At 38.6% G+C, this 17940-nt stretch overlaps 1 protein-coding gene across 3 annotated transcripts in view; it reads left to right on the plus strand.

Annotated features, from left to right (window-relative positions):
• impact (impact RWD domain protein) overlaps positions 1-17940 on the plus strand; it is a 67059-nt gene that overhangs the window by 808 nt on the left and 48311 nt on the right. For all 3 annotated transcript variants that reach the window (XM_067415234.1, XM_067415235.1, XM_067415233.1), the window contains one exon: positions 38-117. In XM_067415234.1, the coding sequence (XP_067271335.1) occupies positions 38-117 (80 nt within the window). The remainder of the gene's footprint in view (positions 1-37; positions 118-17940) is intronic.

Raw genomic sequence — 17940 nt, forward strand, 5'->3', positions numbered from 1 at the left:
GTCGTGCGTTATTAAAAGTGATTTTCTTCTTGTTCAGGGAGAATACCGGGGAGAGTATTCTGTACCTCTGGGTTGAGAAAATAAGGGAATTCCTCCTAGAAAAATCACAAAGTGCAGGTAAGACTGGAGAATCTATTTCTCCATCACGGCTCCTGTTAGTGGGTGGGATATATTAGGCAGCAAGTGAACATGTTGTCCTCAGAGTTGATGTGTGTGAAGCAGGAGAAATGGGCAAGCGTAAGGACTTGAGCGAGTTTGGCCAGATTGTGACGGCTAGACGACTGGGTCAGAGCATCTCCAAAACTGCAGCTCTTGTGGGCTGTTCCCGGTCTGCAGTGGTCAGTATCTATCAAAAGTGCTCCAAGGAAGGACCAGTGGAGAACCGGCCACAAGGTCATGGGCGGCCAAGGCTCATTGATGCACGTGGGGAGCGAAGGCTGGCCCGTGGGGTCCGATCAAACAGACGAGCTACTGGAGCTCAAACTGCTCCAGAAGTTAATGCTGGTTCTGATAGAAAGCTGTCAGAATACACAGAGCAGCTCAGTTTGAGGCGTATGGACCAGTCAGGGTGACCTCTGACCCCGCCGAAAGCACCAACAGTGGTGAGCATCAGAACTGGACCAAGGAGCAATGGAAGAAGGTGGCCTGGTCTGAGGAATCACGTGTTCTTCTACATCACGTGGATGGCCGGGTGTGTGTGTGTGTGTGTGGCTTACCTGGGGAACACATGGCCCCAGGAGGCGAGTCGGCGGAGGCAGTGTGATGCTTTGGGCAATGTTCTGCTGGGAAACCTTGGGTCCTCCATCATGGGCGTAGATTACGCGGGGGACGTGTCCCCCTCACTTTTAATAAAATGTATTTTCGTCCCCCACACGTTTACTGGGTCTCCCCGATCCTAGTCGACCCGCTCCGAGCGGGATTCGATCCGGCGATACCTGCGCGGGGACGGGCAAGTTAACAGGGACGCTAATGACAGCCTTCTCTAATCTCGGTTGATTGCGCGCTTCTTGAGGTCATGGGCAAGTGTATTTATGTGCCGATTTTTGGTAATGCGATTTATCACGATAATGAATATGCACGATATTGTTATCGTGGGCACTTTAAAATATCGTAAATAATAATTTATTAACAATTAATATTTTTTTTATAATGCACTCAAGAATACTTTGCCCATCAACCGTATAAATGCTCAACACCGCTGTATTCTGCGTCAAAGGGACACGCTCTTAGATATAAACAAGCCCAACGTGCGTTTGCACATGACTGAACCGGTGAAGGATTAATCAAATAGTATCAAATTTAAGAATATAAAGGGAAAGCTGAAGCAAAGCCTATATTTAATAAGATTAGGGGAAAAAGTCCTTTATAAAAGGTAAAAATATCATAAATATGAAGATTTAAATACATCAAAGCTGATGAGAATGTCGCTTCAGAAAAATGACATTTAACTTTGCAGTCAGAATGTAAACTAGGCAACAGATGACATTAACCCAAAACTAACTCAATTAAAACGCCACCGCTCATACTGTTTTCTTCTTTTTAATTATTAGAATTAGACATTAAGAGAATACATTTTTATGCAAGTACTTTTACTTTTAATACTTAAAGTACATTTAAAATGAATTACTTTTTACTTAAGTAGGGTTGTCGTTGTAGTACTTCTACTTTTACTAAAGTAAATATATTTCTGGTTACTTGTACTTTTACTTAAGTACTGAGATTCAGTTCTTCCTCCACCACTGATTATAACAGCCAATATCCTAGTAATATGCACGCTAATAAGCAACTTGTTAATGGTGAGAATTGGACTAAATGGCTATATTTTCATATAAACCTTTTGGTTGTAGAAACTTCTTCTCCAGAGTATAGTGATGGTAAAACCTCAATGCTTTGGTGTAGTTTGTGCTGAAAAAATAACTTTAATTATATTAATTTATTCAGTATTCAGAGTGGCTTTCCTGAAGTGTGGGATTTAGTGGCGTCCAAAACCTTGGCACATAAACCATCAGCTTTATTTAAACTCAAATATATATATTACATGTATTTGACTGGACCTTGTGTGATGAAAGAACCAGAAATTAAACATTGATGATTGTGAGATGACAGCGAGCGCCTGATTGATCGTGTCATTTCTGTGATATGTTGTTTTACTCTATAGGGGGCAGTAAAGGGCCACACCATTCGTCTCATCTGAAGTGTTTCAGGAGGATGTTTTTATTATGAAGATTAATGCGTGTCGAAAGTGTGTACTAATAGATCTATGTCTTGGGTTAGAAATTAGACTGTAAGGTCAGGAATATTATCAAACAGGTGCCTTCCACTTCATACGACATGCACATATTCGTCAATCTTCCGCTACGCTTTTCATTTTAATGTGGTTTGTGAATGCACTTTGCAGGAACGCCATTAGTCTCGTAAACATGTCAAGTGTTGATTTAGATGTTAGTAGTGGAAATTGTATGCTTTGGTGCTTTTGGTTTTCTTACTAAAACAAGACAATTTCTTTTGCTTGTCTAGTAAATACGTTTTTGATACTTTGACTAGAAACAAGACACAAATACTAAGTAAGAAGAGCATTTTTTGCAGTGTGACATTACAAGCCGTCTACCCATTAAAGGCACAGGAGAGTGTTTGAGCTTTTGGATTTTGCAGCAGACGCTCCTTCTGTGGACTAATTGCCCTGTGTGTGAAAGCCCCACTTGGGTTTTGTTTCATTTCCTGGGCTTTTTGTTTTGAGCGGCCATGCTGATGCCTCGCTGGAAACACGGTCGTTTGTGTTTAAAGCGAGCTCTGGAATGGGGCAATTACAGGCAGAAAGGGGATCACGCTGTCCTTTATTCCCTCCTGCTTTTAAGGAACACGGCGATCCACCGGCAGATGGAAATTACACATGACCATTTTTGCATCCGGGAAAAAAAAGCCTCACAGATGTAGGTGTTCGTCGTAGAGAAATCCAGCTAAATGTTCAGGTCTGTGGTTTCATCCGCCCTTTGAAAAGAATAGGAGGCACACCGCGTTCTCTGCGGAAATATACGGGAAGGAGGCACAATTGAAACAGGTGCACGGGGCCTGCTGGCAATCAGGTACTCGGCCTGTCATTAACCTAGAAGTAATAGACCCTTCAGCTTCGGGAAGCAGCCTCTTTTGATTGTTCAAAACTGGTAGGTGGAGAGAAGCATCTCAATGACCAAGAAGTTATACAAACTCGGTATAATGGTGGCGGAGTCAAGAGATTGTGGTGGGCTGTGAAAAACCCCCCCGCCTTGGATAGGATTTCAAAAATGTACAGTTATTAATATAGCTGGCGCTTTTATCCAAATTGGAGCAATTTGCTTCCAACTTATCATATGTCACAAAGGAAGGTATTTTGAAAAAATGTTATATCGTCCATACAGTGAAAGTCATTGGGGTCCAAAGTCGTTCGGTTCCCAACGTCCTACAAAATATCTTCTTTTGTGTTCCACAGAAGTAAGTCTTACAGATTTGGAGCGACGTTTATTCCTCTATCCAAAAGCAGCTTTAAAATAGGAACATCCCAACCTATGCCACAAATATCTTGAACATACATTGAAAGTCGATCTGTTCCCAACGTTCTACAAAATATCATCTTTTGTGTTCAGCAGAACAACGACATACAAGTTTAGAAAGACATGACAAGCTAATTATGGATGTTAAACCAAAGGAACACCTGTGCTGGTGTGAGGTTCACTCAAGTCACGATATAAATAACCCTGGAGATACTGAGCAGGCAGTTTGACAGGACCTCCAGCCCACACCTGACAGGATACAGAATAATACATTCAGCAGCAAGCAGCTCTATGGCTGGGAGCATCGGACCAACTGCAACAATGAACAATTAAAGACATATTAAGATGATTATGGGCAAAATGGCTGAAAAATCATAAAAACAGTCACTAGTAATATGATTTAATGGTGTATCATTTTTGACCAATAGGTGGCAATGTTACAAAATTGATGTGGTGTGGTCAGAGTAAGTCGATAATGACAAAGTCTGGTGTCAATGTGCCAAAGCATTGCATTATCAGTTTGCTATCAACTTTGTTGCTGCACTACACAGAAGCAGTTTCGTCTATCAATGCAAAATCCATAACTTTATCAGCACAGTCTGCAGATGATCTCATGCGAATTTGGTAAAAATCGGACAAACGGTCTTGGAGAACTTCGAAAAAGTAGTTTTTGAAAGGAAGGACGTTTTTTTCAACTATGGCAAACATGGTATCTATGTTCTCGGCATGACCCAAGGAATCTATTAAGGCCAGTTTCATTACAATGGGCTAATATAATCAAAAGTTGGTACACTCTAAAAAATGCTGGGTTAAAAAAAAAAACCAAGTTGGGTTGAAAATGCACCAACCCAACAATTGGGTTGTTTTAACCCAATGGTTGAGTTGTTCTTACCCAGCAATTGGGTTGTCTTAAGCAACATTTAACCCAACCACTGGGTTAAAACAACTCAACCATTGGGTTAAAACAACTCTATTGTTGGGTTAGTGCATTTTCAACCCAACTTGGGTTGTTTTTAACCCAGCATTTTTTAGAGTGTAGTATTTTTGGAAATTTCATTATAAATTTGAATCCCAATGTGGTGCTGCCCCAAACCTTTTGAGTACCTTCAGGGCTTGATTTTGAAGACACATACCCAGTTTCCTAACGATTCGCCAATGTGTTCGTAAAGTATAGTGGTTTACGTCAAAATTCAAAATGGCCGACATGGCAAAATTGAGTTTTATTCGGCTCAGCATACTGCATTGAATCTAAAAAGACCAGTTCTGTGATTTTGGCCAAACCATGCAGAAGTTATAACCAAAAATAAAATAAAAAATCATATCTCCAGACCACTAGGTGGCACTGTGCCGAAATTGTGCAGGTTGCCTCAGGCCATGGTTGTCATAACAAAACCAAGTTTGAACAGAATACCCTAAAGTGTTGTGGAGATACTTCCAACTATTGTGAAGATGCCTCCCAATTTGCATACTATCCATACTAAATCGCATTGGAAAATAGAATTAGTACGTCCCAAATCGTAGTATGCTGAAGAGAGTATGCCAAAGAAACCCGGATGGTTTACTATTTCTGGTCAGAATTCGAAGTATGGATCGATGCGCACTCTAACGGCTGATATTACCCACAACCCATTGCGAGTTGGACGAGGATTCGATTAGAACTACAAACGCGGATAAAAAGTGTTTAAAAACTACAAACATGGCGGTTGAGAGGTTTAGATAAAGGTTTGAGCGATCAAATATCAGTATTTATTTATTTAACCTGACTCAAATATATTTATTCAGTGTTGTCACATTATATTTCACCTGCAGCAGCATTGAGCACTTTTGTAATGACACGTTTGGCCGTTAACCTTTAAAAGCGTCATTATATTTAAACTGCAAACACACGAGGAGAGTCTCTGCATTAAAGACACACGACGGCAGATCAACGAGCCGCTACATTTCTCTCCGATACGGTAATGTGGACGATTTGAACTGTATGATGATTGACAGGGCAGTTTAAACGGTTATGGGATGCTCGTAACTAAGCAACAGAGTCTGTTAAAGATGACGAAGTAGTCCCGAAGCTTGCGTACTCTTCTGCTACACATTCAAAAGGATGTACTTTTTCTTCCCAATAAGAGTTCATAATGTTAGGTCGTAGTATAAGAAGGCGAATTGGGACGCAGCAATAGCCTCATGCCCATTTTGGCGTGCTCTTCTTGCGTTATTTGAGAGCGCTTTGACAAATGTATTCAATTGACGCAACTTTTTGTCGGCATGGTCCAAAGATGATCCGATTAAAATTTTGTGAAAATCTGAGCAACAGTCTGGGGGGGGGATTGAAAAAGTAAATTGCTCCAAAATTGCTATGTGGACAGTTCAGACTGTATCTGTGTACCAAATTTCATAACTAATAATATCCTACAAGTCTGATCTCTATCCTCTCTGGAAGACTAGTTTCTTTTACCAACATATTGAAAATCTTGCAATTCATCACACACTGGCAAAATGTTGGGATGCTTTTCACATGAGTAGCCCAGTTGCTCGTTCCCCGAGTCATTTCTCCTGATTATCTGCCTCAAATCTCTCTTGCCTTTGAACATAATGTTTGCCAAAATTATTGCACGCCGGATATTGGATCCATGCCTTTGATCTAGCCATCTGGATAAAGTCGAATTGTTTGGGTAAAATGAACAGAGCGGCAGAGGTAGGTTTTTTTTTTAAGAGAGCTCCTACGCTCCCCGGCGTTGGGGAGATCTAATCGTAATCGATGAAAAGGCCTTGACAGAACCTGTTAATCTTTTCCACCGGGGCTCTGAAAGGTGAGGTCAGTGCCAAGTCCAGAATGGACCCTGATGGGTTTTGACACTCAGCCCGTTCTCTCGGCTCTTTTTAAGAAGGTGGAGAAAATCTTATTTTGAAACGTTCTTAAAGGAGGGAGTTTGCTTGGTCTTGCTTCATTTTTATCCATTTTTTACACTCCTGAGGTTGTTTGTCTGATGCACAATGCCATTTTTGGCACTTAAAATGTCCCTATTACTTAATATCACACGGTGTCCTGAGAAATCACACTTGTCTCAATTAAAAATTGTGGAGGCGGTGTTTGTCTGTCAATCATCTTTTGCATATTGAGGATTGGCTGTTGTGTTTTGGAAGGAGAAGAGGTTAGACCAAAAAGTCAGCAAGTGGAGAATATATTTGGCATATACACTCACCTAAAGGATTATTAGGAGCACACACTAATGCTGTGTTTGACCCCTTTCGCCTTCAGAACTGCCTTAATTCTCCGTGGCATTGATTCAACAAGCTGCTGAAAGCATTCTTTAGAAATGTTGGCCCATATTGATAGGAGAGCATCTTGCAGTTGATGGAGATTTGTGGGATGCACATCCAGGGCACGAAGCTCCCGTTCCACCACATCCCAAAGATGCTCTATTGGGTTGAGATCTGGTGACTGGCGGCCATTTTAGTACAGTCAACTCATTGTCATGTTCAAGAAACCAATTTGAAATGATTCGAGCTTTGTGACATGGTGCATTATCCTGCTGGAAGTAGCCATCAGAGGATGGGGACATGGTGGTCATAAAGGGATAGAGATGCTCAGAAACAATGCTCAGGTAGGCCGTGGCATTTAAACGATGCCCAATTGGCACTAAGGGTCCTAAAGTGTGCCGAGAAAACATCCCCCACACCATTACACCACCACCACCAGCCTGCACAGTGGTAACAAGGCATGATGGATCCATGTTCTCATTCTGTTTACGCCAAATTCTGACTCTACCATCTGAATGTCTCAACAGAAATCGAGACTCATCTGACCAGGCAACATCTTTCCAGTCTACAACTGTCCAATTTTGGTGAGCTTGTGCTAATTGTCGCCTCTTTTTCCTATTTGTAGTGGAGATGAGTGGTACCCGGTGGGGTCTTCTGCTGTTGTAGCCCATCCGCCTCAAGGTTGTGTGTGTTGTGGCTTCACAGATGCTTTGCTCCATACCTCGGTTGTAACGAGTGGTTATTTCAGTCAAAGTTGCTCTTCTATCAGCTTGAATCAGTCGGCCCATTCTCCTCTGACTTCTAGAATCAACAAGGCATTTTCTCCCACAGGACTGCTGCATACTGGATGCTCTTCCCTTTTCACACCATTCTTTGTAAACCCTAGAAATGGTTGTGTGTGAAAATCCCAGTAACTGAGCAGATTGTGAAATACTCAGACCGGCCCGTCTGGCACCAACAACCATGCCACGCTCAAAACGGCTTAAATCACCTTTCTTTCCCATTCTGACATTCAGTTTGGGGCTCAGGAGATTGTCTTGACCAGGACCACACCCCTAAATGCACTGAAGAACTGCCGTGTGATTGGTTGACTAGAGAATTGCATTAATGGGAAATTGGTTCCTAATAATCCTTTAGGTGAGTGTATAGCATATACTTAACATAATCCCATAATAAATCCATAATTACACCGTTTAAGGCTTTGATTAGTAGTTCTGTCAACATTCTACAATAGAGGCTAATTACCCATCGGTGATGTGTAGATGCAAAACAATTCTTGCAATCTACAAATAATGTCAATTTATCATCAATTTTAATTAGTACTTGTTCCATACTAGTACGAGCAGTGTGTAATTTACTTTATCATGAGTTACCACAAACAGTCAGACCATAGTCCACTTCTTCAAAGCTATTGTTTTTCAAGGACAGCTCTCCCACGCCTTTCGCTGAATGTGATAATTGCGATTGGAATTATGTATGTTGGCGGTTTTAATATGCAAATGCCTTTCCATGAATGCCGCGCTTGAGAGGGAAATGGGTCTCCGAAACTGAATGCAGGGGAAAAAATGGAAATGGGCGCGTGACTAGCCGTCTTGTTCATTAGCCGAGTCCCATTAATTATTTTAGGAGTCCTTCGTAAGCTGCCACACTCCATAAGCTCAGACGTGGTTTAAGAAGGACACTCAATTACAGGCGCGTGGGCCGGCGAACGTACCAGAACTCGCTTTTAATAGACAATAAATAGCATGTTTGTAGAAAGAACGATGAAGTTCGATTGATGAGTTTTTGAAGCGGCGTTTAAAAGACGTGAGCTGTACACTGCAAAAAATACTCTTCTTACTCAGTCATTTTGTCTTGTTTCCAGTCCAAATATCTACATATTCTTAAATCAAGATGCATGTATTAGATAAGTAAAACAACATAAGGTATATATTGAAAAATATCAAAATGAGTTTTTGCTTAAAACAGGCAAAATGATCTGCCAATGGGGTGAGAAAAATAATCTTATTTCTGTTCGGGACGGAAACAAGAAACAAGATTTCAATCAGAAATAAGATTATTTTTCTCCCCCCATTGGCAGATCATTTTGCCTGTTTTAAGCAAAAACCCATTTTGATTTGATTTTCAACAAAATAAGAAAAAATATCTTTTAAATATCGTTTTACTGATCTAAATGAATCTTGATTTAAGAATTGTTCGATATTTAGACTGGAAACGAGACAAAATGACTGAGTAAGAAGAGCATTTTTTTGCCGTGTACTCGATGGTTCAAGGTGACAAAATTAAAGGATAGTAATCAGGATGCAATCACAGCGATAGTGGGCCTACATACACCTTCAGATTTAACCTTTATCCATCAGTAACCGTATCAGGACACGACTACACAAACAAGACACTTCCCTGCTGGCAAAATCAATCTGAAGGTGCAGGCGGTGATCCACTGCATGAGAAACCATCAGGCAGAAACTATGAAAGCACTTTATGATCATACACTGCAAAAATGCTCTTCTTACTCAGTCATTTCGTCTCGTTTCCAGTCCAAATATCTAACAATTCTTAAATCAAGATGCATTTACTAGATCAGTAAAACAACATGAGATATTTTTGCTTGTTTTGTTGAAAATAAAATCAAAATGAAGAGAGTTTTTGCTTAAAAATAATCTAATTTCTGATTGAAATCTTGTTTCTTGTTTCCGTCCCAAACAAGATTTTTTTTCTCACCCCATTGGCGGATCATTTTCCTTTTTTTAAAGCAAAAACTCTCTTCATTTAGATATTTTCCCCCTAGAAAACATATCTTATGTCGTTTTACTGATCTAGTAAATGCATCTTGATTTAAGAATATTAAGATATTTGGACTGGAAACAAGACAAAAATACTAAATAAGAAGAGCATTTTTTGCAGTGCAGGCCTTAGCTGGTCTTTCCTCTGCAGTTTGATTGTTGTAGTCTGAAGAACAAGTTTGCCGATTTGTTACAATAGCCACGTTTCCCTCCAAGTCTGCGAAAAACAAGAATATCACATAAGACATTATGAACCGTTCTCATGTGTCCAAGAGAACAAAATGGTCACTTCATGGAAAACTGGCGCAAAATATCAATAATAACAATGGAAGCTGCTTCAACCGGGGAAGCCTGTGGCTTCTTTTTCTTGAGATAGTAAATGACTTGCGCCTCAGACGTAACACAACAACAAACACTGTCATGTTATCCTGTGTACCTGCTGAACGCAATTATGTGAGACTGGGAGGTAATTATAGCAAATCATTTTGATGACAGACTGTTCAGGCATTGCTGAATTATTAAAGCAACATTTGAGATGTTGTGCAGTTAGTCCAGTTATCCAATCACGTCCTGTTGTTGAGGCGTGTATATTTCTCCATGTTATCTGTGACCCGTGTCATTTTGTGTCATCCTTTTTTAACGAAAAACACTTTAGTTTTTGGCAGTGCCAAAAAACAACGCATTATGGGTGTTGACGTTTTGTGGTAAAAGGGAACGGCACAGCCTTTTTTTCTCCATTTTCTTGTCATGTAGCACAAATATTTTGCATAGATTTCATTAATTGCCATGTTTTATTAAAAGCCAATTGTGAACGGTGGCATCAGCCCCTTTACATTTTAGGAGAAACACTAAATAATGAGCTTCTATCTGTTTCTCAGACGTATCATTATTTGCAGCGCTCTCTTTGGTTCTTTATTAGGCCATTTAGGAGTCGTCATGACACACAATTGGGTTACAGGATTCATTGCAAAGGTCACACTAATATCGGCTTCAAAGTTTGTCTTGGGCAGAAAAATCGTAGCATGAACCAGGCTTGGAGGGATAGTTCACCCAAAAATGAAAATGACCCCATGGTTTACTCGCCCTCAAGTCATCCTAGGTGTGCATGACATTCTTCTTTCAGACGAACATAATTTATATTTTTAAAAATTCTGGCTCTTCCAAGCTTAATAATGGCAGTTTCTGTCCATAAAAGTCCATAAAAGTACATCCATCCATCATAAAAGTGCATCTATCCATCATAAAACTGCATCTATCCATCATAAAAGTGCATCTATCCATCATAAAACTGCATCTATCCATCATAAAAGTGCATCCGTCCATCATAAAACTGCATCTATCCATCATAAAAGTGCATCTATCCATCATAAAAGTGCATCTATCCATCATAAAACTGCATCTATTCATCATAAAAGTGCATCTATCCATCATAAAACTGCATCTATCCATCATAAAAGTGCATCTGTCCATCATAAAACTGCATCTATCCATCATAAAAGTGCATCCGTCCATCATAAAACTGCATCTATCCATCATAAAAGTGCATCTATCCATCATAAAAGTGCATCTATCCATCATAAAACTGCATCTATCCATCATAAAAGTGCATCTATCCATCATAAAACTGCATCTATCCATCATAAAAGTGCATCTATCCATCATAAAACTGCATCTATCCATCATAAAAGTGCATCTATCCATCATAAAAGTGCATCTATCCATCATAAAACTGCATCTATTCATCATAAAAGTGCATCTATCCATCATAAAAGTGCATCTATCCATCATAAAAGTGCATCTATCCATCATAAAAGTGCATCTATCCATCATAAAACTGCATCTATCCATCATAAAAGTGCATCTATCCATCATAAAAGTGCATCTATCCATCATAAAACTGCATCTATTCATCATAAAAGTGCATCTATCCATCATAAAACTGCATCTATCCATCATAAAAGTGCATCTGTCCATCATAAAAGTGCATCTGTCCATCATAAAACTGCATCCATCCATCATAAAAGTGCATCCGTCCATCATAAAACTGCATCTATCCATCATAAAAGTGCATCTATCCATCATAAAAGTGCATCTATCCATCATAAAACTGCATCTATCCATCATAAAAGTGCATCTATCCATCATAAAACTGCATCTATCCATCATAAAAGTGCATCTATCCATCATAAAAGTGCATCTATCCATCATAAAACTGCATCTATTCATCATAAAAGTACATCTGTCCATCATAAAACTGCATCTATCCATCATAAAAGTGCATCTATCCACCATAAAAGTGCATCTATCCATCATAAAAGTGCATCTATCCATCATAAAAGTGCATCTATCCATCATAAAAGTGCATCCATCCATCATAAAAGTGCATCTATCCATCATAAAACTGCATCTATCCATCATAAAAGTGCATCCATCCATCATAAAAGTGCATCCGTCCATCATAAAACTGCATCCATCCATCATAAAAGTGCATCCATCCATCATAAAAGTGCATCCATCCATCATAAAAGTGCATCTATCCATCATAAAACTGCATCTATCCATCATAAAAGTGCATCTATCCATCATAAAAGTGCATCCGTCCATCATAAAACTGCATCTATCCATCATAAAAGTGCATCTATCCATCATAAAAGTGCATCTATCCATCATAAAACTGAATCTATTCATCATAAAAGTGCATCTATCCATCATAAAACTGCATCTATCCATCATAAAAGTGCATCTGTCCATCATAAAACTGCATCTATCCATCATAAAAGTGCATCCGTCCATCATAAAACTGCATCTATCCATCATAAAAGTGCATCTATCCATCATAAAAGTGCATCTATCCATCATAAAACTGCATCTATCCATCATAAAAGTGCATCTATCCATCATAAAACTGCATCTATCCATCATAAAAGTGCATCTATCCATCATAAAACTGCATCTATCCATCATAAAAGTGCATCTATCCATCATAAAAGTGCATCTATCCATCATAAAACTGCATCTATTCATCATAAAAGTGCATCTATCCATCATAAAAGTGCATCTATCCATCATAAAAGTGCATCTATCCATCATAAAACTGCATCTATTCATCATAAAAGTGCATCTATCCATCATAAAAGTGCATCTATCCATCATAAAACTGCATCTATTCATCATAAAAGTACATCTGTCCATCATAAAACTGCATCTATCCATCATAAAAGTGCATCTATCCACCATAAAAGTGCATCTATCCATCATAAAAGTGCATCTATCCATCATAAAAGTGCATCTATCCATCATAAAAGTGCATCTATCCATCATAAAACTGCATCCATCCATCATAAAAGTGCATCCGTCCATCATAAAAGTGCATCCGTCCATCATAAAACTGCATCCATCCATCATAAAAGTGCATCCATCCATCATAAAAGTGCATCTATCCATCATAAAAGTGCATCCGTCCATCATAAAAGTGCATCTATCCATCATAAAACTGCATCCGTCCATCATAAAAGTGCATCCGTCCATCATAAAACTGCATCTATCCATTATAAAAGTGCATCCATCCATCATAAAAGTGCATCCATCCATCATAAAAGTGCATCTATCCATCATAAAAGTGCATCTATCCATCATAAAAGTGCATCCGTACATCATAAAAGTGCATCTATCCATCATAAAACTGCATCTATCCATCATAAAACTGCATCCATCCATCATAAAAGTGCATCCATCCATCATAAAAGTGCATCTCTCCATCATAAAAGTGCATCCGTCCATCATAAAAGTGCATCCGTCCATCATAAAAGTGCATCTATCCATCATAAAAGTGCATCTGTCCATCATAAAAGTGCATCCGTCCATCATAAAAGTGCATCTGTCCATCATAAAAGTGCATCTGTCCATCATAAAAGTGCATCCATCCATCATAAAACTGCATCCATCCATCATAAAACTGCATCCATCCATCATAAAAGTGCATCTATCCATCATAAAACTGCATCTATCCATCATAAAACTGCATCCGTCCATCATAAAAGTGCATCTGTCCATCATAAAAGTGCATCTATCCATCATAAAAGTGCATCTATCCATCATAAAAGTGCATCCATCCATCATAAAACTGCATCCATCCATCAGAAAAGTGCATCCGTCCATCATAAAAGTGCATCCGTCCATCATAAAACTGCATCTATCCATCATAAAAGTGCATCTATCCATCATAAAACTGCATCTATCCATCATAAAAGTGCATCTATCCATCATAAAAGTGCATCTATCCATCATAAAAGTGCATCCGTCCATCATAAAACTGCATCTATCCATCATAAAAGTGCATCTATCCATCATAAAAGTGCATCCATCCATCATAAAACTGCATCCGTCCATCAGAAAAGTGCATCCGTCCATCAGAAAAGTGCATCCATCCCTCATAAAACTGCATCTATCCATCATAAAACTGCATCCATCCATCATTAAAGTGCATCTATCCATCATAAAAGTGCATCCGTCCATCATAAAACTGCATCTATCCATCATAAAACTGCATCCATCCATCAGAAAAGTGCATCCGTCCATCAGAAAAGTGCATCCGTCCATCATAAAAGTGCATCCATCCATCATAAAAGTGCATCTATCCATCATAAAAGTGCATTCATCCATCATAAAAGTGCATCCATCCATCATAAAAGTGCATCTATCCATCAGAAAAGTGCATCCGTCCATCATAAAACTGCATCTATCCATCATAAAACTGCATCCATTCATCATAAAAGTGCATCCATCCATTATAAAAGTGCATCCATCCATCATAAAAGTGCATCTATCCATCATAAAAGTGCATCTATCCATCATAAAAGTGCATCTGTCCATCATAAAAGTGCATCTGTCCATCATAAAAGTGCATCCATCCATCATAAAAGTGCATCTATCCATCATAAAAGTGCATCTATCCATCATAAAAGTGCATCTATCCATCATAAAACTGCATCTATTCATCATAAAAGTGCATCTATCCATCATAAAACTGCATCTATCCATCATAAAAGTGCATCTGTCCATCATAAAACTGCATCTATCCATCATAAAAGTGCATCCGTCCATCATAAAACTGCATCTATCCATCATAAAAGTGCATCTATCCATCATAAAACTGCATCTATCCATCATAAAAGTGCATCTATCCATCATAAAACTGCATCTATCCATCATAAAACTGCATCTATCCATCATAAAAGTGCATCTATCCATCATAAAACTGCATCTATCCATCATAAAAGTGCATCTATCCATCATAAAAGTGCATCTATCCATCATAAAACTGCATCTATTCATCATAAAAGTGCATCTATCCATCATAAAAGTGCATCTATCCATCATAAAAGTGCATCTATCCATCATAAAACTGCATCTATTCATCATAAAAGTGCATCTATCCATCATAAAAGTGCATCTATCCATCATAAAACTGCATCTATCCATCATAAAAGTGCATCTATCCATCATAAAAGTGCATCTATCCATCATAAAAGTGCATCCATCCATCATAAAAGTGCATCCGTCCATCATAAAAGTGCATCCGTCCATCATAAAACTGCATCCATCCATCATAAAAGTGCATCCATCCATCATAAAAGTGCATCCATCCATCATAAAAGTGCATCTATCCATCATAAAAGTGCATCCGTCCATCATAAAAGTGCATCTATCCATCATAAAACTGCATCCGTCCATCATAAAAGTGCATCCGTCCATCATAAAACTGCATCTATCCATCATAAAAGTGCATCCATCCATCATAAAAGTGCATCCATCCATCATAAAAGTGCATCTATCCATCATAAAAGTGCATCTATCCATCATAAAAGTGCATCCGTACATCATAAAAGTGCATCTATCCATCATAAAACTGCATCTATCCATCATAAAACTGCATCCATCCATCATAAAAGTGCATCCATCCATCATAAAAGTGCATCTCTCCATCATAAAAGTGCATCCGTCCATCATAAAAGTGCATCTGTCCATCATAAAAGTGCATCCGTCCATCATAAAAGTGCATCTGTCCATCATAAAAGTGCATCTGTCCATCATAAAAGTGCATCCATCCATCATAAAACTGCATCCATCCATCATAAAAGTGCATCTATCCATCATAAAACTGCATCTATCCATCATAAAACTGCATCCGTCCATCATAAAAGTGCATCCGTCCATCATAAAAGTGCATCTGTCCATCATAAAAGTGCATCTATCCATCATAAAAGTGCATCTATCCATCATAAAAGTGCATCTGTCCATCATAATAGTGCATCCATCCATCATAAAAGTGCATCTATCCATCATAAAAGTGCATCTGTCCATCATAAAACTGCATCCATCCATCAGAAAAGTGCATCCGTCCATCATAAAAGTGCATCTATCCATCATAAAACTGCATCTATCCATCATAAAAGTGCATCTATCCATCATAAAAGTGCATCCATCCATCATAAAACTGCATCCATCCATCAGAAAAGTGCATCCGTCCATCAGAAAAGTGCATCCGTCCATCAGAAAAGTGCATCCATCCCTCATAAAACTGCATCCATTCATCATAAAAGTGCATCCATCCATCATTAAAGTGCATCTATCCATCATAAAAGTGCATCCGTCCATCATAAAACTGCATCTATCCATCATAAAACTGCATCCATCCATCAGAAAAGTGCATCCGTCCATCAGAAAAGTGCATCCGTCCATCATAAAAGTGCATTCATCCATCATAAAAGTGCATCCATCCATCATAAAAGTGCATCTATCCATCAGAAAAGTGCATCCGTCCATCATAAAACTGCATCTATCCATCATAAAAGTGCATCTATCCATCATAAAAGTGCATCTATCCATCATAAAACTGAATCTATTCATCATAAAAGTGCATCTATCCATCATAAAACTGCATCTATCCATCATAAAAGTGCATCTGTCCATCATAAAACTGCATCTATCCATCATAAAAGTGCATCCGTCCATCATAAAACTGCATCTATCCATCATAAAAGTGCATCTATCCATCATAAAAGTGCATCTATCCATCATAAAACTGCATCTATCCATCATAAAAGTGCATCTATCCATCATAAAACTGCATCTATCCATCATAAAAGTGCATCTATCCATCATAAAACTGCATCTATCCATCATAAAAGTGCATCTATCCATCATAAAAGTGCATCTATCCATCATAAAACTGCATCTATTCATCATAAAAGTGCATCTATCCATCATAAAAGTGCATCTATCCATCATAAAAGTGCATCTATCCATCATAAAACTGCATCTATTCATCATAAAAGTGCATCTATCCATCATAAAAGTGCATCTATCCATCATAAAACTGCATCTATTCATCATAAAAGTACATCTGTCCATCATAAAACTGCATCTATCCATCATAAAAGTGCATCTATCCACCATAAAAGTGCATCTATCCATCATAAAAGTGCATCTATCCATCATAAAAGTGCATCTATCCATCATAAAAGTGCATCTATCCATCATAAAACTGCATCCATCCATCATAAAAGTGCATCCGTCCATCATAAAAGTGCATCCGTCCATCATAAAACTGCATCCATCCATCATAAAAGTGCATCCATCCATCATAAAAGTGCATCCATCCATCATAAAAGTGCATCTATCCATCATAAAAGTGCATCCGTCCATCATAAAAGTGCATCTATCCATCATAAAACTGCATCCGTCCATCATAAAAGTGCATCCGTCCATCATAAAACTGCATCTATCCATTATAAAAGTGCATCCATCCATCATAAAAGTGCATCCATCCATCATAAAAGTGCATCTATCCATCATAAAAGTGCATCTATCCATCATAAAAGTGCATCCGTACATCATAAAAGTGCATCTATCCATCATAAAACTGCATCTATCCATCATAAAACTGCATCCATCCATCATAAAAGTGCATCCATCCATCATAAAAGTGCATCTCTCCATCATAAAAGTGCATCCGTCCATCATAAAAGTGCATCTATCCATCATAAAAGTGCATCTGTCCATCATAAAAGTGCATCCGTCCATCATAAAAGTGCATCTGTCCATCATAAAAGTGCATCTGTCCATCATAAAAGTGCATCCATCCATCATAAAACTGCATCCATCCATCATAAAAGTGCATCTATCCATCATAAAACTGCATCTATCCATCATAAAACTGCATCCGTCCATCATAAAAGTGCATCTGTCCATCATAAAAGTGCATCTATCCATCATAAAAGTGCATCTATCCATCATAAAAGTGCATCCATCCATCATAAAACTGCATCCATCCATCAGAAAAGTGCATCCGTCCATCATAAAAGTGCATCCGT

This window comes from Pseudorasbora parva, chromosome 14, assembly GCF_024679245.1.
Source record: "Pseudorasbora parva isolate DD20220531a chromosome 14, ASM2467924v1, whole genome shotgun sequence".
Lineage (NCBI taxonomy): Eukaryota > Metazoa > Chordata > Actinopteri > Cypriniformes > Gobionidae > Pseudorasbora > Pseudorasbora parva.